Source organism: Cetorhinus maximus, chromosome 12, assembly GCF_964194155.1.
Source record: "Cetorhinus maximus chromosome 12, sCetMax3.hap1.1, whole genome shotgun sequence".
NCBI classification, from domain to species: Eukaryota; Metazoa; Chordata; class Chondrichthyes; order Lamniformes; family Cetorhinidae; genus Cetorhinus; species Cetorhinus maximus.
This window is the reverse complement of record NC_135890.1, coordinates 47100172-47115366: the sequence shown is the minus strand read 5'-3', so window position 1 is coordinate 47115366 and position 15195 is coordinate 47100172. Positions and strand designations below refer to the sequence as shown.

General features: G+C 43.4%; 1 protein-coding gene across 3 annotated transcripts in view; it reads left to right on the top strand.

Annotated features, from left to right (window-relative positions):
- The window catches only part of LOC144687415 (anoctamin-1-like), a 173355-nt gene that overhangs the window by 68099 nt on the left and 90061 nt on the right, over positions 1–15195 (top strand). For all 3 annotated transcript variants that reach the window (XM_078553538.1, XM_078553535.1, XM_078553537.1), the window contains 5 exons: positions 3393–3541; positions 4309–4363; positions 5242–5293; positions 11102–11157; positions 12728–12769. In XM_078553538.1, coding sequence (XP_078409664.1) covers positions 3393–3541; positions 4309–4363; positions 5242–5293; positions 11102–11157; positions 12728–12769 — 354 coding nt within the window. The remainder of the gene's footprint in view (positions 1–3392; positions 3542–4308; positions 4364–5241; positions 5294–11101; positions 11158–12727; positions 12770–15195) is intronic.

The window sequence follows — 15195 nt, the reverse complement described above, 5'->3', positions numbered from 1 at the left end:
GGAGTTACTTTTGGGGATTATTACACACTCACTTCTTTATCACCTGTTTAATAAATTGTTTCTTCTAAGACCTCAATTTTAGGTAATTGTCAGTTGATGGGTTGAGAAATGTGGGGTCTTGTCTATATAAATTTGTTTACCGCTGCTGTGTAGCTCAAGTTTATCAGCAGGGCTTATAAGACTAACTGACTTCAGCTCTATAGCAGTTGCCAGAAATATTTTTACTGGTGCAAACTCATACCTAGATAGTTTGAGTTTATATAGGATGGAGCTGAGGAGAAGAAGGACTACAGGATTCCAGCATGGGGGCTAATTTTATCTGTTTCCCACCAGTCGGGAGGTGGGCATGGGTGGATCAGATGGCACCACTTGATATGGGGCTTAAAGCTGAGCCCAGTATTGAGGGCCAATCAATCTTTTGTAAGCAAGGTTGAAAGGTTGGATTAATCTTCGTAACTTATTGTATGATGGACTTTTGAGGTCTGTGAGGAAAGTTCTGGATCTTTAGCTGTAAAATTCGACTTTATAGCACATGTTGTTTGGGGGCTATGGATGCCATTTTGCTTCTAAAATGGTGTCAGTAGCATGAAGGCACATTTACAGTGCAGGCTTTGTTGGCGCAATATCTCAGGTATGGCATTATTGCGGCGCAGGGAGCATGTGCCGGAAGAATGCAGTTTAGGCAGATTGTGATATTAATCAGCGTGTAATGCTAATTTGATGACAATACTACCAGTTTGGAGCTTAATGCTCCAGCTAACATCTTCTCCTTAACACACATCTCAACATCTGCTCAGCAGCAGGAAGGACCCCCACCAATGCTATTTAAAGGAAGCATCAACTACTACTACAGTTTAGTTGCTGATTGATTCCTACTGGTTGTTCCTAAGTTTATCAAAGTGTTTGGTGATTTGTACTGTTATTTAAAGTTGCTGAAGTCTACAGGGAGTGTGGTGTCAGGTGATGACTGGGCTTCACTTAGATTTCAAGGATCCTATATAAAACCCACTTTCTCCCTAACATTGGTGCAGTAGGTTTGTGTTCCCCTTGGTCGACAGAATGACAGGGAGAATGAGCAGAGGTGACACAGAGGACAAGCTGCTAGGCAAGGGAGGAGGAGGAGAAGGGCTCTCAGCAGGAGGCTATATCCCCCCAACCCCTCCCCACCACCCCACCCCCTCCAAATCCCCTCTGCCCCCATGTCACCTAGCCAGGTGAAGTTTAGAAAGAGTGTGTTTATTTTTCCCAAAGATTACTGGTAAAACTTAGTGCTATGAGAGATTTTTATTATCAGAAAAGTAAAGTCCAAAGACATAGTGAAACAATAGGAATTTTCATTCAAAGGGGAAAATATGTATAAAGGACTGAAGACTGTGTGTAAGAGTAGGCAGTTCATGATTCAACAAATGTGAAAAGCCTTTAGCATCTATGCCTCAAATTGCTGTCTTCAGGGAGTGAAGTTAAGAGAACTCACTCACTTTGCATTCGACTGTTCAGTATATCATTTACTTTGCTTGGGTCTTTTAAGATCTATGGGTAGAATTTCACCCTTGTCAGGCAGGCTCGGCAGGGGCGAATGGGGGCAGTCGGGAAGCCACCCACTGCCCGCAATCGAGGCTGGAATGCGATTTCAGGCTGGCAGGCCAATTAAGGCCCACCCAGCATGAAACACAAGCAGCAGCGCTCAGCGCTGCCTGTGTGGCAAGGGGAGGAGGGTGAATGGGGCACAGAGCTGCCTCAGGGAGATGAAGCATTTTAAAAAAATTAATAAAGAAATAAATATGGGTGGAGTGTGATGGGGTGGGGGGAGTTGGAGGTGAGGGGGTGTGGGGCGGGGGAGGGAATGGGGTAGGAGTAGAGGGGGGGCAGAGGAATTTGGAGGGGGTGGGGTGGTGGGGAGGGGGTGGGGGATTTGGAGGGGAGTGGGTTGGTAGGGAGGGGATATGGGGGGAATTGGAGGGGGGAGTTGGGGGTTTGGGGCAGATGGGATGGGGAGGGGTGTGGGGGGAGAGTGGACGGCATATGGGGAGGGCTTTGTAGTGGTGCAGTGGTGTTGGTGTGGGATGGAGTTGAGCCTGCCCTTCAGGAGCATTAATTTCTACTCCAAAAATTTGTGACTCCCATACTCCAGGATAAAGCCCTTGCTATAGCGAAAACAGGGTCTGTTTGAACTCAGCACTGAGTTCAAATGGCCCTGCTGAGCTCCCATTTCCCACATGTGAGCCATGCCATGTCCCTTTTTGCCTACTGTTATTAATTACATTTAAAATTTTTAATTTCATTTTTATTTGCTTTAGGAAATCTCATCCCGCCCATGCATGAGTTTTCCTAAAAAATGCAAAGGCCGCTTTGGCCTTTTCACCTGTCCACCAACCATAAGGCAGCGAAAAATTCTATTCCATTGAGCCTTTAATGGCCTTAACAGGCCTTTTAATTGTCAGCGGGCACGTTGCCAACTCCGGTGCACGCCTGCAGAATGAAATATCACGCGACTGCATGTTGACGCCGGGACAATTGCCCGACATCAAAGTGCATAATTTTTACGCTCGAGCAGGTCAGGCGCGTGCCCGCCTGCCGAGCTAAAAATTTTGCCCAATGTGTTTTACTGTTGCCTTAATGAAGGTGTAACTGGGAATCAGATTTACTTGGGGATTTAAAAATTATTGTAGCAGTAATCTGTAGACATATGTATGTGCTTACAATCTTTTCTTTTATTAATAAATGTTTAAACTTAGTTTTATAAAAACCTCGGTGGGCTTATTATTACTGAATTCAAAGCCCGCATCTCAAAACATACAATTTGAAAATTAGTTGTGACAGTTGTTTCAAGTTCCCTCTGGGATTTGAACAGCTCAGCATTTACCATCTGCTGAGTCATAACAACAGCAAGATATACCCTCATTCAAAATAACATAACATGCTCCTTATATTTTTCCTGTGTTCATGACAAAACTGACTACCTAGTCATTTTCAGCAATCTTAGTCATTTAATGGAATTTGCTTCGTTTTAATGCTGCAATCTCTCATTGGTAAAGCTGAATTCTGGTACACTTTAGTTAATATTTCCTATCAGATTTCTCATTGCAATATGCAATTCCATCAAAATGCCAATGTTGGTGCTTTATTTTACTGGATATATATTTTTCAAAATGAAAATTCCAGCTTGGGAAAGGGTTATCCATAATTGTAATCATGCTCTTAAAGGTGTTTGGAGAGAGCAGGGAGAAACAAATTTAAATAAAAATTTTGAATGAAGCCTTACTCTCATACTAGACTATTGGAAAATGGTAGGTAAAGAATACACTTCATGCTCTGGGGAAAGCGATGTCGAGTTTGGATGGTCCTACTTGGCTGCCATTAATCTGAGTGTTCATGCTTTCGTTCTTTCTCAGGCTTTTGAAATCAAACAGGAGGATGGGATCACAGCAAAAGTGAACTCAATCTGGCAAAAGTTCACAAAGCCTTTACTGCCTAAAGTTGGACAGTCAACCCAGACAGGAAAGCACCTGTCACATCCCTTCACCAGAGACAAGATGCATTTGTAAGTAGTTCACAAAAAAAAGCATCATTTGGAAAGCACATAATTTTCAAGAGGTTTATTATCACTAACTTTTAGATGTTCTGATGTATAAACACAAGTTAAAGAAATGCAAGACTAATCATTGCAGTGGCCAAATAATTCTGGAATTTATCATCAAAATCTATATGTAAAATCTATATCAAAGTTTATCATCAGAACCTATAGTTCATCATTTGTTTTTTATATCTTAGCTGCCACGTAAAAATAATTCCCAGTACAGTCTTGACTTTATAGGGTTATTAATTGTCTCTGGCTATTAAAATTGCATTTGCAAAAAACAATTGGGCTTCATTTAATTAAAGGCAACATGGGTTTAATTTAATATGTAGAAGGTGGAATAGAATCAGACAATCGTAAAATTTTACAGCATATCCCTGCGGTGCCTTTTGAAAGGGCTCTCCTCCTTGTTCTATTCTCTATCTACATTCCCTTTTTACTTTTTCAAATATTTATTCAATTGAAATTACAATAATGTAAAAAAACATTGCAAAGCCTTTTACACAGGTGCGATGAAGTGAAAATAGAAGCAATGAAGGAGCAGACAGTGGAGCATGGTGTGAGGGCTGGTTGAAAAGACTTTTGTTAGAGAAGGTTAGGGGTTTAAGCAGGGATTTCCAGAGAGAATGCCTGAAAATCCTGGTTCAAATGGGGGTGGGGAGGTGGTGAAGCAAAGAGTAGGAGGGTGGGGGAATGCACAAACAATTGACTGTGTTTCTATTTTTTTACAGGTACAACATAACGAATAAGGAAACCTTTTTTGACAGTGCAACCCGCAGTCGAATAGTAAGTCAGACTGTCAAACTGTAAGGAGTGGAGTCATTTTTAATTACTTTGAACATGAAAAGACCTGTTAGTGTGCCATCACAGTATTCAGTTGAGGTAGCCATATGGTATCCATAAATACAAGGAGCAGTATGGTGGTGCACGACCATGTACCCACGACCACACACTTGTTTAATGCCCAAAAAACAAGCGGGACACATACCAATTTCTACTCCTGCATCCAAATAACCTTTGCCGAATGTGCCTCACCAGGAGTGCCAGGATGATGGACAGGCTCACCATGTATATTGAGTTTGACACCCCTGGTACAGTGGTTTCCTGAGCTCCTATGAGGGTTAACACTGGAAATATTCTTCTTCTTTCTTCTTCTGTTCCTGTTCTGCTGAAATCCTATGTATGCTTCTGCCAACTTAGCAATCAAGAATGGATCTTTCTGGGGGATTTTTAAGAACAAATTTATTGCAATTGGTAAATGAAAATTGTTGCAAAAAGTACATGTTAATTCAAAATTATAGAAACAAATTTAACAACCCCCCCACCTAACCATCCACCGTACTGTAAATTTGTCACCAAAAAAGCTGCGCAAAGTCTATTCCCCTTTAAGAGTTTCATTGCACACTGGGATTCCCTGGGTACATGCCAGTTGGACTTTCAAGGGAAAATATGCAATACCTGGGAACCTGCACCTACCATTCATTGACATATGCTTCCCTGCATTCTGAGGTTATATGACATGTAAACGCATTTAGGACTCAATTGCCTGGGATCCAAGGGTGGTTTGAGGTCCACGATTAGCAGTTTGGGACACCACTGCTCTCTCACATAGATGTGATTCTAGTTGCGATCTTTGATTTTTTCTTTGTTTAAATTCTTTACAGGTTTATGAAATTTTAAAGCAAACAACCTGTCCAACAGCCAGATACAATATGGGTAAGATCATTTCACAAGCATCATTCAGGATGGTTTTAAAACAATTCTTAAAGTAGTTTTTGAAATATAATACTGCAACCTTTTGGAGTGTTGTTTTATTTAGTCAGATATTGATCACTTATGTTAAAAAAAATCCTGGCTCTGCTGCTACAGGAGGATTTATTTAAAAGGAATTCCCAAGGGATTAAATTTATAGAACAGCAGAGCTGGAAAATATAGATTAGGATTCCGATGAAGGGTCTGAACTAGAGTGGTTTAGACAATTAAACAGAAGAGGCTGTCCTGTCTCCAGTCAGTTAAAATTAGCTGGGAGACTTACCCATCAACATCTTACCCCTATCCTGCAATTTTCAGTTATTAGCTGCCCCTCTGAGTAGGTGGTAACAAAACCCGGTTGACACTAGCGAGGCTCTTCTTTAAATATGCAGACTGGGCTCCGATTACATTATTGGACCTTGACTGCAGTAGCCTGAGTGGAAAAGAGATCCAAAGAGGAACCACATGTTTCACTTTCCTTGAGGGACCAGGAGGAAGAGGAGCATTTATCCAGCACCACAAGGAATGTTTAGGCCTCTCCTGCTCTGCCATTCCTGATCACAAGATCCTCTTTAAAACTTTCTCCCCACAACTTACCTAGATATGGGGACCATTTCTTTGGTTCCAGTTGCCAACCAGCTTCCTCCCAGAAACCTGCTCCCACCTGCTGACCACTGGGCAATTGACAGATGACATGCCGATGGGACCCTGGAGTTAAAATTGCCCGGCGCTCACACTGCCAAGGTCAGGCTGTTTTGGCGCTGATCTCCATCGCTGTCTGCCTGATTTCCTCCCCAATTTAAAATCAGGATTTTACTTTAGAAATTCAAGGAACATTCCCTTGGGTTTCCACCGAAATAATAGTGGGGGATTGGGGAATTCTCATGGAAATTCTAATCCAGTAAATAAAACGAGCATCAGGTAAACAGGATTAATTATTGTTCATCTAGTTATATTAGCCGATCACAGGAATAGAATACATGCCCGAATGCATGTTTCTCCTGCTGAAATGAATAATGCCTGGTTAACAATTTACCACTGGATTAATTGCAGAATTCAAACGCAACACCCTGTTATAAATCCAAGGCCAGTGTAGTTTGTAAGCAGCTAGCGTAATGATCAATCCTTTGGATTTCATTTATTGAAGAAACAATAGAAAATAGTATGACTCATTGAACAGAATTGTACATCCTGCGGGCAGGATCATACCCGACCCGATCGGGCGTAAAATAACGCACAATGACGTGCGCGATATTTCGGTCAGCGGGCTCATGCGAGAGTCGGCAGCACACCCACCGACAATTAAGAGGCCTAGTAAGACAATTAAAGTTTCAATTAGCGGGGATTTTTCGCTGCCCGTCCAAGGTCACGGCTGGCGGGTGGGCGAATCGGCCAGGCGGCTGTTGCATTTTTGAGGAAACCTCATCCAAGGGCGGGATAAGGTTTCCGAGATTAATTAAAAAAACAGATAAAAAGGCGTGGGTATCATTTTCACCACCCGTATGTGAGGTGACTCATTTTGACGTGTGGACATTGTTTCCGGATTTTACATTCGGTTTTTATTGATTTTAATTTCATCAGCTCCCTGAGGCAGCTCTCTGCCTTCAGGGAGCGTTGCTTCCATGCTCCCCTATGCCCGAGCTGACATCAGCGCTGGCCCTCCTCCCGTCCCCACCCAGGCACCGCTGAGCATTTCAGCGTGCCTTTCACGCTGGCTGGCCAATCACGGTCGGGTGCCGATTGCAGGTGGCGGCCCATTTCCTGGCCGGTCCCGGGCCCGCTGACCACGCCCAAAATCCTGCCCACTATTTCAAAATTTCTAACAACCTGTATATCAGAAACCTCCATGCTGACTCATTCACATCTGAGCTTGTTGGAGGGATGGGAGTGCAGCATATCTTCACTTAGATTTAAATCCTGATATTTTACCCATTCTTTAGACTTTGAAGCTTCTTGCTCCCAATGATAAAAGAGGCCGACAGAGCATGTACTTCTGTCTGTTTCGACAGCTAGTTTTATCTGGGACTCTCACTACCTGCCATAAGTGCATTTGAAGAATTTACAATCAATTGATAATCAACCTGTTTGGCCACTTTATGAATGCACCTTCCTTGACCATCACACCCTAGAGTGGGACTTGAACCTGTAGCTTCTGGCTCAGAGGCAGGGACACTACCCACTGCATCACAAGACCTCCTTTCCCATTCTTCAGTCTGTCTGAAACTCTTCAATGCCCTATGTTTATCCAGAGCCCCAATTCTCCTTGGTATTTTTTGTACCGGCCTATTATTGCCTATTTTGTATTAGCGCTTGTTTATGAGGCACACCTTAACACCCAGTGCAATTAAAATATTCCCTACAGCATAGATAGTTGTCAGTTTTAAAGCTAGCCATGGGACCAACAGCAGTCCAAATTGTATAGACTTGTATTCCCTTTGTAAGGAAAATATCTTTTTATTTCTGTTGGACTGCTGTAAAGAACATACCTTTTTATTTTCTGTTTGTCTGTAGATTAGAGGCCTGAATTTTTCAGTCGGTGTGCGGGGGCAGGTCCGACATACCTGCGTGTAAAATGACGCCTGATGATGTCGGGCTTGCGTCCTGACGTCATTGCACTGTCACGCGATGTTTTGTTCGTGGGTGCGCGCCGGAGTCAGCTGCGTGCCGGCCGATAACTGATAGGCCTTTTAAGGCCATTAACAAATTAAGTAATATAATTGTTTACACTGCCTGTCCAACCTTAAGGGTAGCAGGCAGGGGAAAAGGCCAAGCGGCCTTCACATTTTTTGGGAAACCTCATCCATGAGCGGGATGAGGTGTCCTAAAGCTTTTACCACTTAAATACATTTTTTTTCTGAAATATAAAAACATGTCCCATCTCATGTGACAGTCAATGAGGGGTCATGTTTAATTAAATTTTCAAACTATTTATTTATTTCGAAAGCATTTCAATCCCCCTGAGGCAGCTCCGTGCCTCAGGGAGATTGAAGCGCTCTTCCCCGTCTTACGCTGGGTGGGTATTAATTGTCCCGTCTGTGTAAAATGGCGATGCCGAGCCGATTGCAGGCAGCGTTCAGCTCCGTGACTGCCCCTGCACGTTCCTGCCGAGCCCACCTGCCGACTGAAAAATTCAGGCCAGAATTACGACGGCTGCAAGTTGAAAGACATGTCCACTGGAACAGAATAAGAGATATATACAATGTTGCATACCTGGAACAGAGTGTGCCATGAAAGACAGGATGGTGCCGGAAAGGAGTTCTGGACCAAGGGATCTGCCTGACTGCAGCATTTAATGGGCTTCTGACCATGTGACCAGGGTTTGTGTGAAGAGCAGGGCAGCAGAAAGCTCCTGGCCTGTAAAGAGAAAACATCTAAAATCTCTCTTCCTCATACCTCTATAACCTGCTCTTTCTGATGAACCCCTGTAAAAAGGAAAAGAAGAATAGCGCTGTTTGAGACATTGAAAAGCAAGTTCTCAACCAGCGAACTAAATGCTGAAAGTGATGGAAGACCACCTCGTATCATCAACAAGAACTGAAAGGAATTTGGAAGACATCAATCAAAATCAACCCATCAAATCCTGTATCCTGGATTGGTGTTATTGAACTGTTTTATCCCACCCTTAAAATCCATGTTTTGTGTGTCGTGTGTGTGTGTGTATAGGGATTTAAGAAGAGGATAGAGTTTAAGTTAGAGTGATAGAAGTTAGCACTTCATATTTCTTTCTTTTGCCACTAGTTAAAGACACTTTGTTCAATGAACAATTATTTACTTATTACCTGGTGTTCGTATTCTGTTAATTCAAATTAAACAGTTAGGCAGAATTGGGGAAATCTGGTGATTTGGTCACTTGTCATGGCTGGGGGAACAGTGAGGCTTGATATGACAGTGTACTATCCCCAGTGAGATATGGAACTTTTTTATTCATTCACAGGATGTGGGCATCACTGGCTGGGCCAACATTTATTGCCCATCCCTAAATGCCTTGAGAAGGTGGTGGTGAGCTTCCTTCTTTAACTGCTGCAGTCCATGTGGTGTAGGTACACCCACAGTGCTGCTAGGAAGGGAGTTCCAGGATTTTGACCCAGCGACAATGAAGGAACGGTGATACATTTCCAACTCAGGATGGTGAATGACTTGGAGGGGAGCTTCAAGGTGGTGTTCCCATCTATCTGCTGCCCTTGTCCTTCTAGATGATAGTGGTGGTGGGTTTGGAAGGTGCTGTCTAAGGAGCCTTGGTGAATTCCTGCAGTGCATCTTGTAGATGGTACACACTGCTGCTACTGTGCGTCGGTGTTGGAGGGAGTGAATGTTTGTGGATGTGGTGCCAATCAAGTGGGCTGCTTTGTCCTGGATGATGTCAAGCTTCCTGAGTGTTGTGGGAGCTGTACACATCCAGGCACGTTGGGGGTATCCCATCACACTCCTGACTTGTGCCTTGTAGATGGTGGACAGGCTTTGCGCAGTCAGGAGGTGAGTTACACATCACAGAATTCCTAGCCTCTGACCTGCTCTTGTAGCCACAGTATTTATATGGCTAGCCCAGTTCAGTTTCTGGTCAATGGTAACCCCCAAGGTGTTGATAGTGGGGGATTCAGTGATAGTAATGTCATTGAATGTCAAGGAGCGATGGTTGGATTCTCACTTGTTGGAGATGGCCATTGCCTGACACCTGTGTGGCGGGAATGTTACTTGCCACTTGTCAGCCCAAGCCTGGATATTGTCCAGGTCTTGCTGCATTCAGACATGGGCTGCTTCAGTATCTGAGGAGTCGCAAATAGTACTGAACATTGTGCAATCGTCAACGAACATCCCCACTTCTGACCTTATGATGGTGGGAAGTTCATTGATGAAGCAGCTGAAGATGGTTGGGCCGAGGACACAACCCTGAGGAACTCCTGCCGTGATGTCCTGGGACTGAGATGATTGACATCAAACAACCACAACCATCTTCCTTTGTGCTAGGTATGACTCCAACCAGTGGAGAGTTTTCCCCCTGATTCCCATTAACTCCAGTTTTGCTGGAATGTTTGCCACACTCTGTCAAATGCTGCCTTGATATTAAAGGGAATACATACTTAAGAAACTCACATGAAATGCTTTTGACTGCTATTTTAATGGCAAAAGTACTCACACAGAATGGAATTTCACACATTAATGTTTGCAGAGTGTAATGTTAAATCCCCTGTGCCTTAGGTTATGCTTATACTGCAGCTGTAATTCAGAGACCAATATCTGTGGAATGTGGGAAGAAGCTAGCAGACTGGAGATATACAGTTGACTGTGCATCGTTCAGGTTGCACTTAGGTCAGCCACAGATGATGTCTGTACTTTTGGGCCTGGGTACACTGCTCTGCTTCCAGTTCACTAATTGTCAATGCCAGAAGGATTGGGTACTAGTGTTCACTTTCTTCTAACATTTGAAAACATTATTAGTAACCTTTTAAAGTTTTGAGGAGGTCCTGTGGACATTTGGGACACTTTTGAAAAGTAGTTTCATGTCAGGCTGGACTTACACTGCAAGCTGTAGTGCAGTCTTTGAATCCGGCCTATGGTTCTTGGCTGAGATATTAGTGAGGCCTAACTCTGTGATTATTGTAGGCTGTGATACTGGTGAAGACTTGACTCAAGGTTACTGTTGTAAGGTGGGACACTGGTAAATCTTTGACTGGAAGCTATGGTTATAAGATGCGATACTGCTGAGTTTTGTCTCCATTGCAGGCTTGAGTGTAATGGCAATTTTCTTGGTTCTAAATGTAAATTTGTTTTCAGGTATCAACACTTTAATAGCAAATGGAGTTTACGATTCAGCTTACTCTCTTCATGATGTAAGTATGACATTTACTGCGGTACATGGTTTTCTAAAGGGGGTGATGTAGAAGTACCTGGCAATGTGTGGCTTGGTGCCAGACCATAGATTTGCTCCAGTGAATGATGGAACATCACTATGGGCAAATGGTGAATGAAAACAAGCAAGGGTAGAAGTTTAAGGAGAGTTATTTAGATGGGGGTAATTCTGACTTTGGGGAGAATGTAAAATTGGCGATTAGGAAGCAATCACTTTTTTTTATTTCCATTGCAGTTAGTATTTTGAAATCAAAGATCTGAAGAGAATGGAAACGAAAATTGGGAGGGATATATAATAGGCAGCTGATATGATACCGCCCATTTCTCACTATCAGCTAAAGTCAGAATAATCCTCAGAGAGTCCAAATTAAGAACTGGATCTTGGCAGGAGAAACCTGGGAACAATTTATGAAATGGCGCATGATGCTTGGAGATCTGAAAAGCTAAGAAAATAAAATTGTTTTGATAAGGGAAAGAAAAATACACAGCAAGCAACAAATGTTTACCCGAGCCAATAGAGTCATTAGTTATATTAACTCACGTTAAGTAAAATATTGAATGGCCAGGATTCTGTCGGGCTTAAGGTGGTCACACCTACTGGTCAGAAAACCGGTGGGAAACCCTCCGTCAAGTCTGCATGGGAGGCTCAAAGGAATCAAGTGCCCTTCAGGCACTTAAATAGTCACCATCAGGCCTTCCGTGATTGAGGTCCCCAGTGGCAGAAGTCCCAACCACTGGATTGGTTGGCAGATCTTCATGCCATCAGTGCCAGTGAGAGTGGTAGCAGCTGGCAGCAATGTACCCACCAGAGGTCCAGGATCACGGTCAGACCCCAGACCAATGGTGAGTGAAGCCGGGATGGGGATCGCGGGTTGGGGGTCATGGGAGACAGGGAAGGTGGGGGGTCAGAGGCAAAGGCAGGGTGGTGGGTTTCAGTGGCAACACCCCCCCCACCCGTTTCTCAATGATGGGTCCCTTGGTTGGGCACGAAGTTCCTGTCTATGAGGGATCCACCCACATGCTCCAGGAGGCCGCTGGCAAACCTGGGCAGCCTTCCGGGGGCGCAGGAAAGCCATGCAGCTCCCATTTAACCCCTGCGCCACCACTAAGTTGTGGTGGGTTCATGGATATTGTGTGTCAGTTGGCTCATTAATGAGCCTAATTGACACCCTGTCACCAGGAATCCCCCATCAGCCCCTTCCGCCCCCCAACTTAATCAGGGGCATTTTTGTCGCCGCTGGGAAACAGAAGCAGGACCCCTCCACAATTACTTGACCCCATGTTTCCCATCATGATGGGCTGCATTAATTTGGATGTGGAAGTCACTAGTCAATGTGAAACACGCTGCCATAAGGAGTATTTAAGGTGAATAAAACAAATGCATTTCGGGGAAAGCTAGATAACCACATGAGGGGGGAAAAGAGCGGAGGGTTATGCTGATAGGGTTAGTTGAAGAGGAGTGGGAGAAGTTTTGTGTGGAGCAGTTGGGCTGAATGGCCTGTTTCTGTGCTGGACATTCTAAGTAATCCCATGTAATATTTGTTTTTAAAGGGTGATTATGAAGAAAGTGATTCAGAAGAGAACGAACGCAAGGTAGGGTAGTCAATAAGTCTATTTATTTATTAGAACATCTCTCTCTAAGTGTTTTCAGAGGCGTGGGTGCAAGCATATGGACAATATTTTAATGATTTTGAGCAACACATTGTTTCACAACTCTATGCAAATATTTGACCATTTGGTGAAAGGCACCATCTGAAAGGAGAAGTCAAAATTATCTGAATTGCACTATTTTTTGGCATCTCTGATGTGTAATTTTAGTCAGTTTTAATTTGCTTCCGTTCTGAAGAATACTTTAAGAAAACCTATCTCACATGAGAAAATTACCAAGTTCTCTTACAATGGTGAAAAATAATTGCACAACAATATCTACAGCCATAGAAGCAAATGTACTGATTGAAGTGGGTCATCACCTCTATCTGTATGTTTTTATCTCTTATTTACAAAAATGGTGAGGATAATTTTCTTGTCCTTAAATGCCACTTTCTGGGTGTTTATGACAGGGAAATATTTGTGAATGACACACTTCCAGCCCAAAACGGGAAACTGCAGAACAATTGTATGGAATGCAGGTGGAGGTATTTAAATTACAATCCTTTCCTCATAATTTTCTCCCCTGAATACTGGGTATCCTACCAGTTTTTAAGAATTATCATATAAATCTTGTGTCATTTACTTATGATTTCAAAGCTTTCCCATGTTTTATAGGGGAGCTTCCAGCCCATGGCAGAGATGCCACAAAGAATATACATTAAGCACAGCCAGTGTTAATGGCTCTTTGGCACATGTTTCACTAACACATATTGAGGAAAATTAGCCTCAAGCGTGCAAAGGCCACAAGGAGACAGATATACAGAGAGAAAGGGGAAATTAGAAAGAATGTGCAAGGCATATCCAATAGGGAATTCAAAAGATACCTCTTTACCCAGAGTGGTGAGAATGTGGAACTCGCTGCCACAGGAAGTGATTGAAGCAAATAATGTAGATGTATTTAAGGGGAAACTAGACAAGTGTATGAGGGAGAAGACGATGGAGAGTTACATGATAGATGGGAGGAGATTTAAGTGGAGCATAAACTTATGCAGAGTCTGGTTGGGGCTGAATGGCCTTTTTCTGTGTCATATATCCTATGTGATCCATATAGAATAGGAGAAACACAATTAGGATTAAACTTACAGGCAAATAATGAGAGACAATCAGAAGCCAGATCCAAATTAACCAGTAGCATGTTTTAAAATGCTCATATTCAGCCTCTCTCAGCCTGTCTAATGTTGAAGTAGGTTTCAACATCGTTACTCTAACAGCTGGTCCACTAATGGGCAAATACTTTGTTCATCACTGTTCACCACATTGGCACCCATTTATCAAAAGCCTGTAGAATCAGAGATTTAGTTAACTGTTGTAATGTGTTGGCACTCAGTAGATATGATCAAAATTGAATGCTGGAGATATTCAGCATTTCCAGCAGTTTTAGGTTTTATTTCAGATTTCCAGGATCTGCAGTATTTTATACCTGCAGCCCTCCCTCTGGCCTCTCACTTGCTGTTTTCATTGAGAACTGTTGACATGACATCACCCATCTTAATTTCTCTGCTCCTCTCACCCACTCCAATCTGTCTTCTCCTGAACTTGCTGCACTCCATTCTCTCAGGTCCAACCCTGACTTTGTTCTCAAATCTGCCGACAAGCGTGGTGCTGTTGTTGTCTGGCGTACTGACCTCTACCTCGCAGAGGCTGAGTGCCAACTCTCAGACACTTCCTGCTACCTCCCCCTGGACCATGCCCCACCACCGAACATCAAGCCATTGATTCCAGGACTATCAGTGACCTCATCTCCTCTGGAGATCTCCCTGCACAGCTTCCAACCTCTGTCTCCCAATCCCGCACAGTCTGCTTCTATCTCCTTCCCAAAATCCACAAACAGGACTGTCTTGGTAGACCCATCATTCCTGCCCTATGGAATTCATTTCTTCCTATCTTGACTCCATTCTCCCTCCCCTTGTCCAATCTCTTTCCACCTATATTTGTGATTCCTCTGATGCCCTTCATCATATCAACAATTTTTCCTGGCCCGAATTGCCTTCTCTTCACTATGGACGTCCAATCCCTCTACATCTCCATCCCCCACTAGCTTCTTCCTTGAACAGAGGCCCGAACAAACCCCATTGACAGCCACTTTCCTCCGTCTGGCTAAACTTGTTCTCTCACTGAACAATTTCTCCTTTAACTTGTCTCACTTCCTCCAAATAAAAGGTATGTTTATGGGTACCTGCATGGGCCCCAGTTATGTCTGTCTTTATGTGGGTTATGTGGAACATTCCTTGCACCAGTCCTACTCAGGCCCCATCCCACAACTTTTTTTCGATACATTTTTTGATTGTATCGGTGCCGCTTCACGCTCTTGTTTGGACCTGGAAAAATTTATCGATTTTGCTACTAATTTCCACCCCTCTCTCACCTTC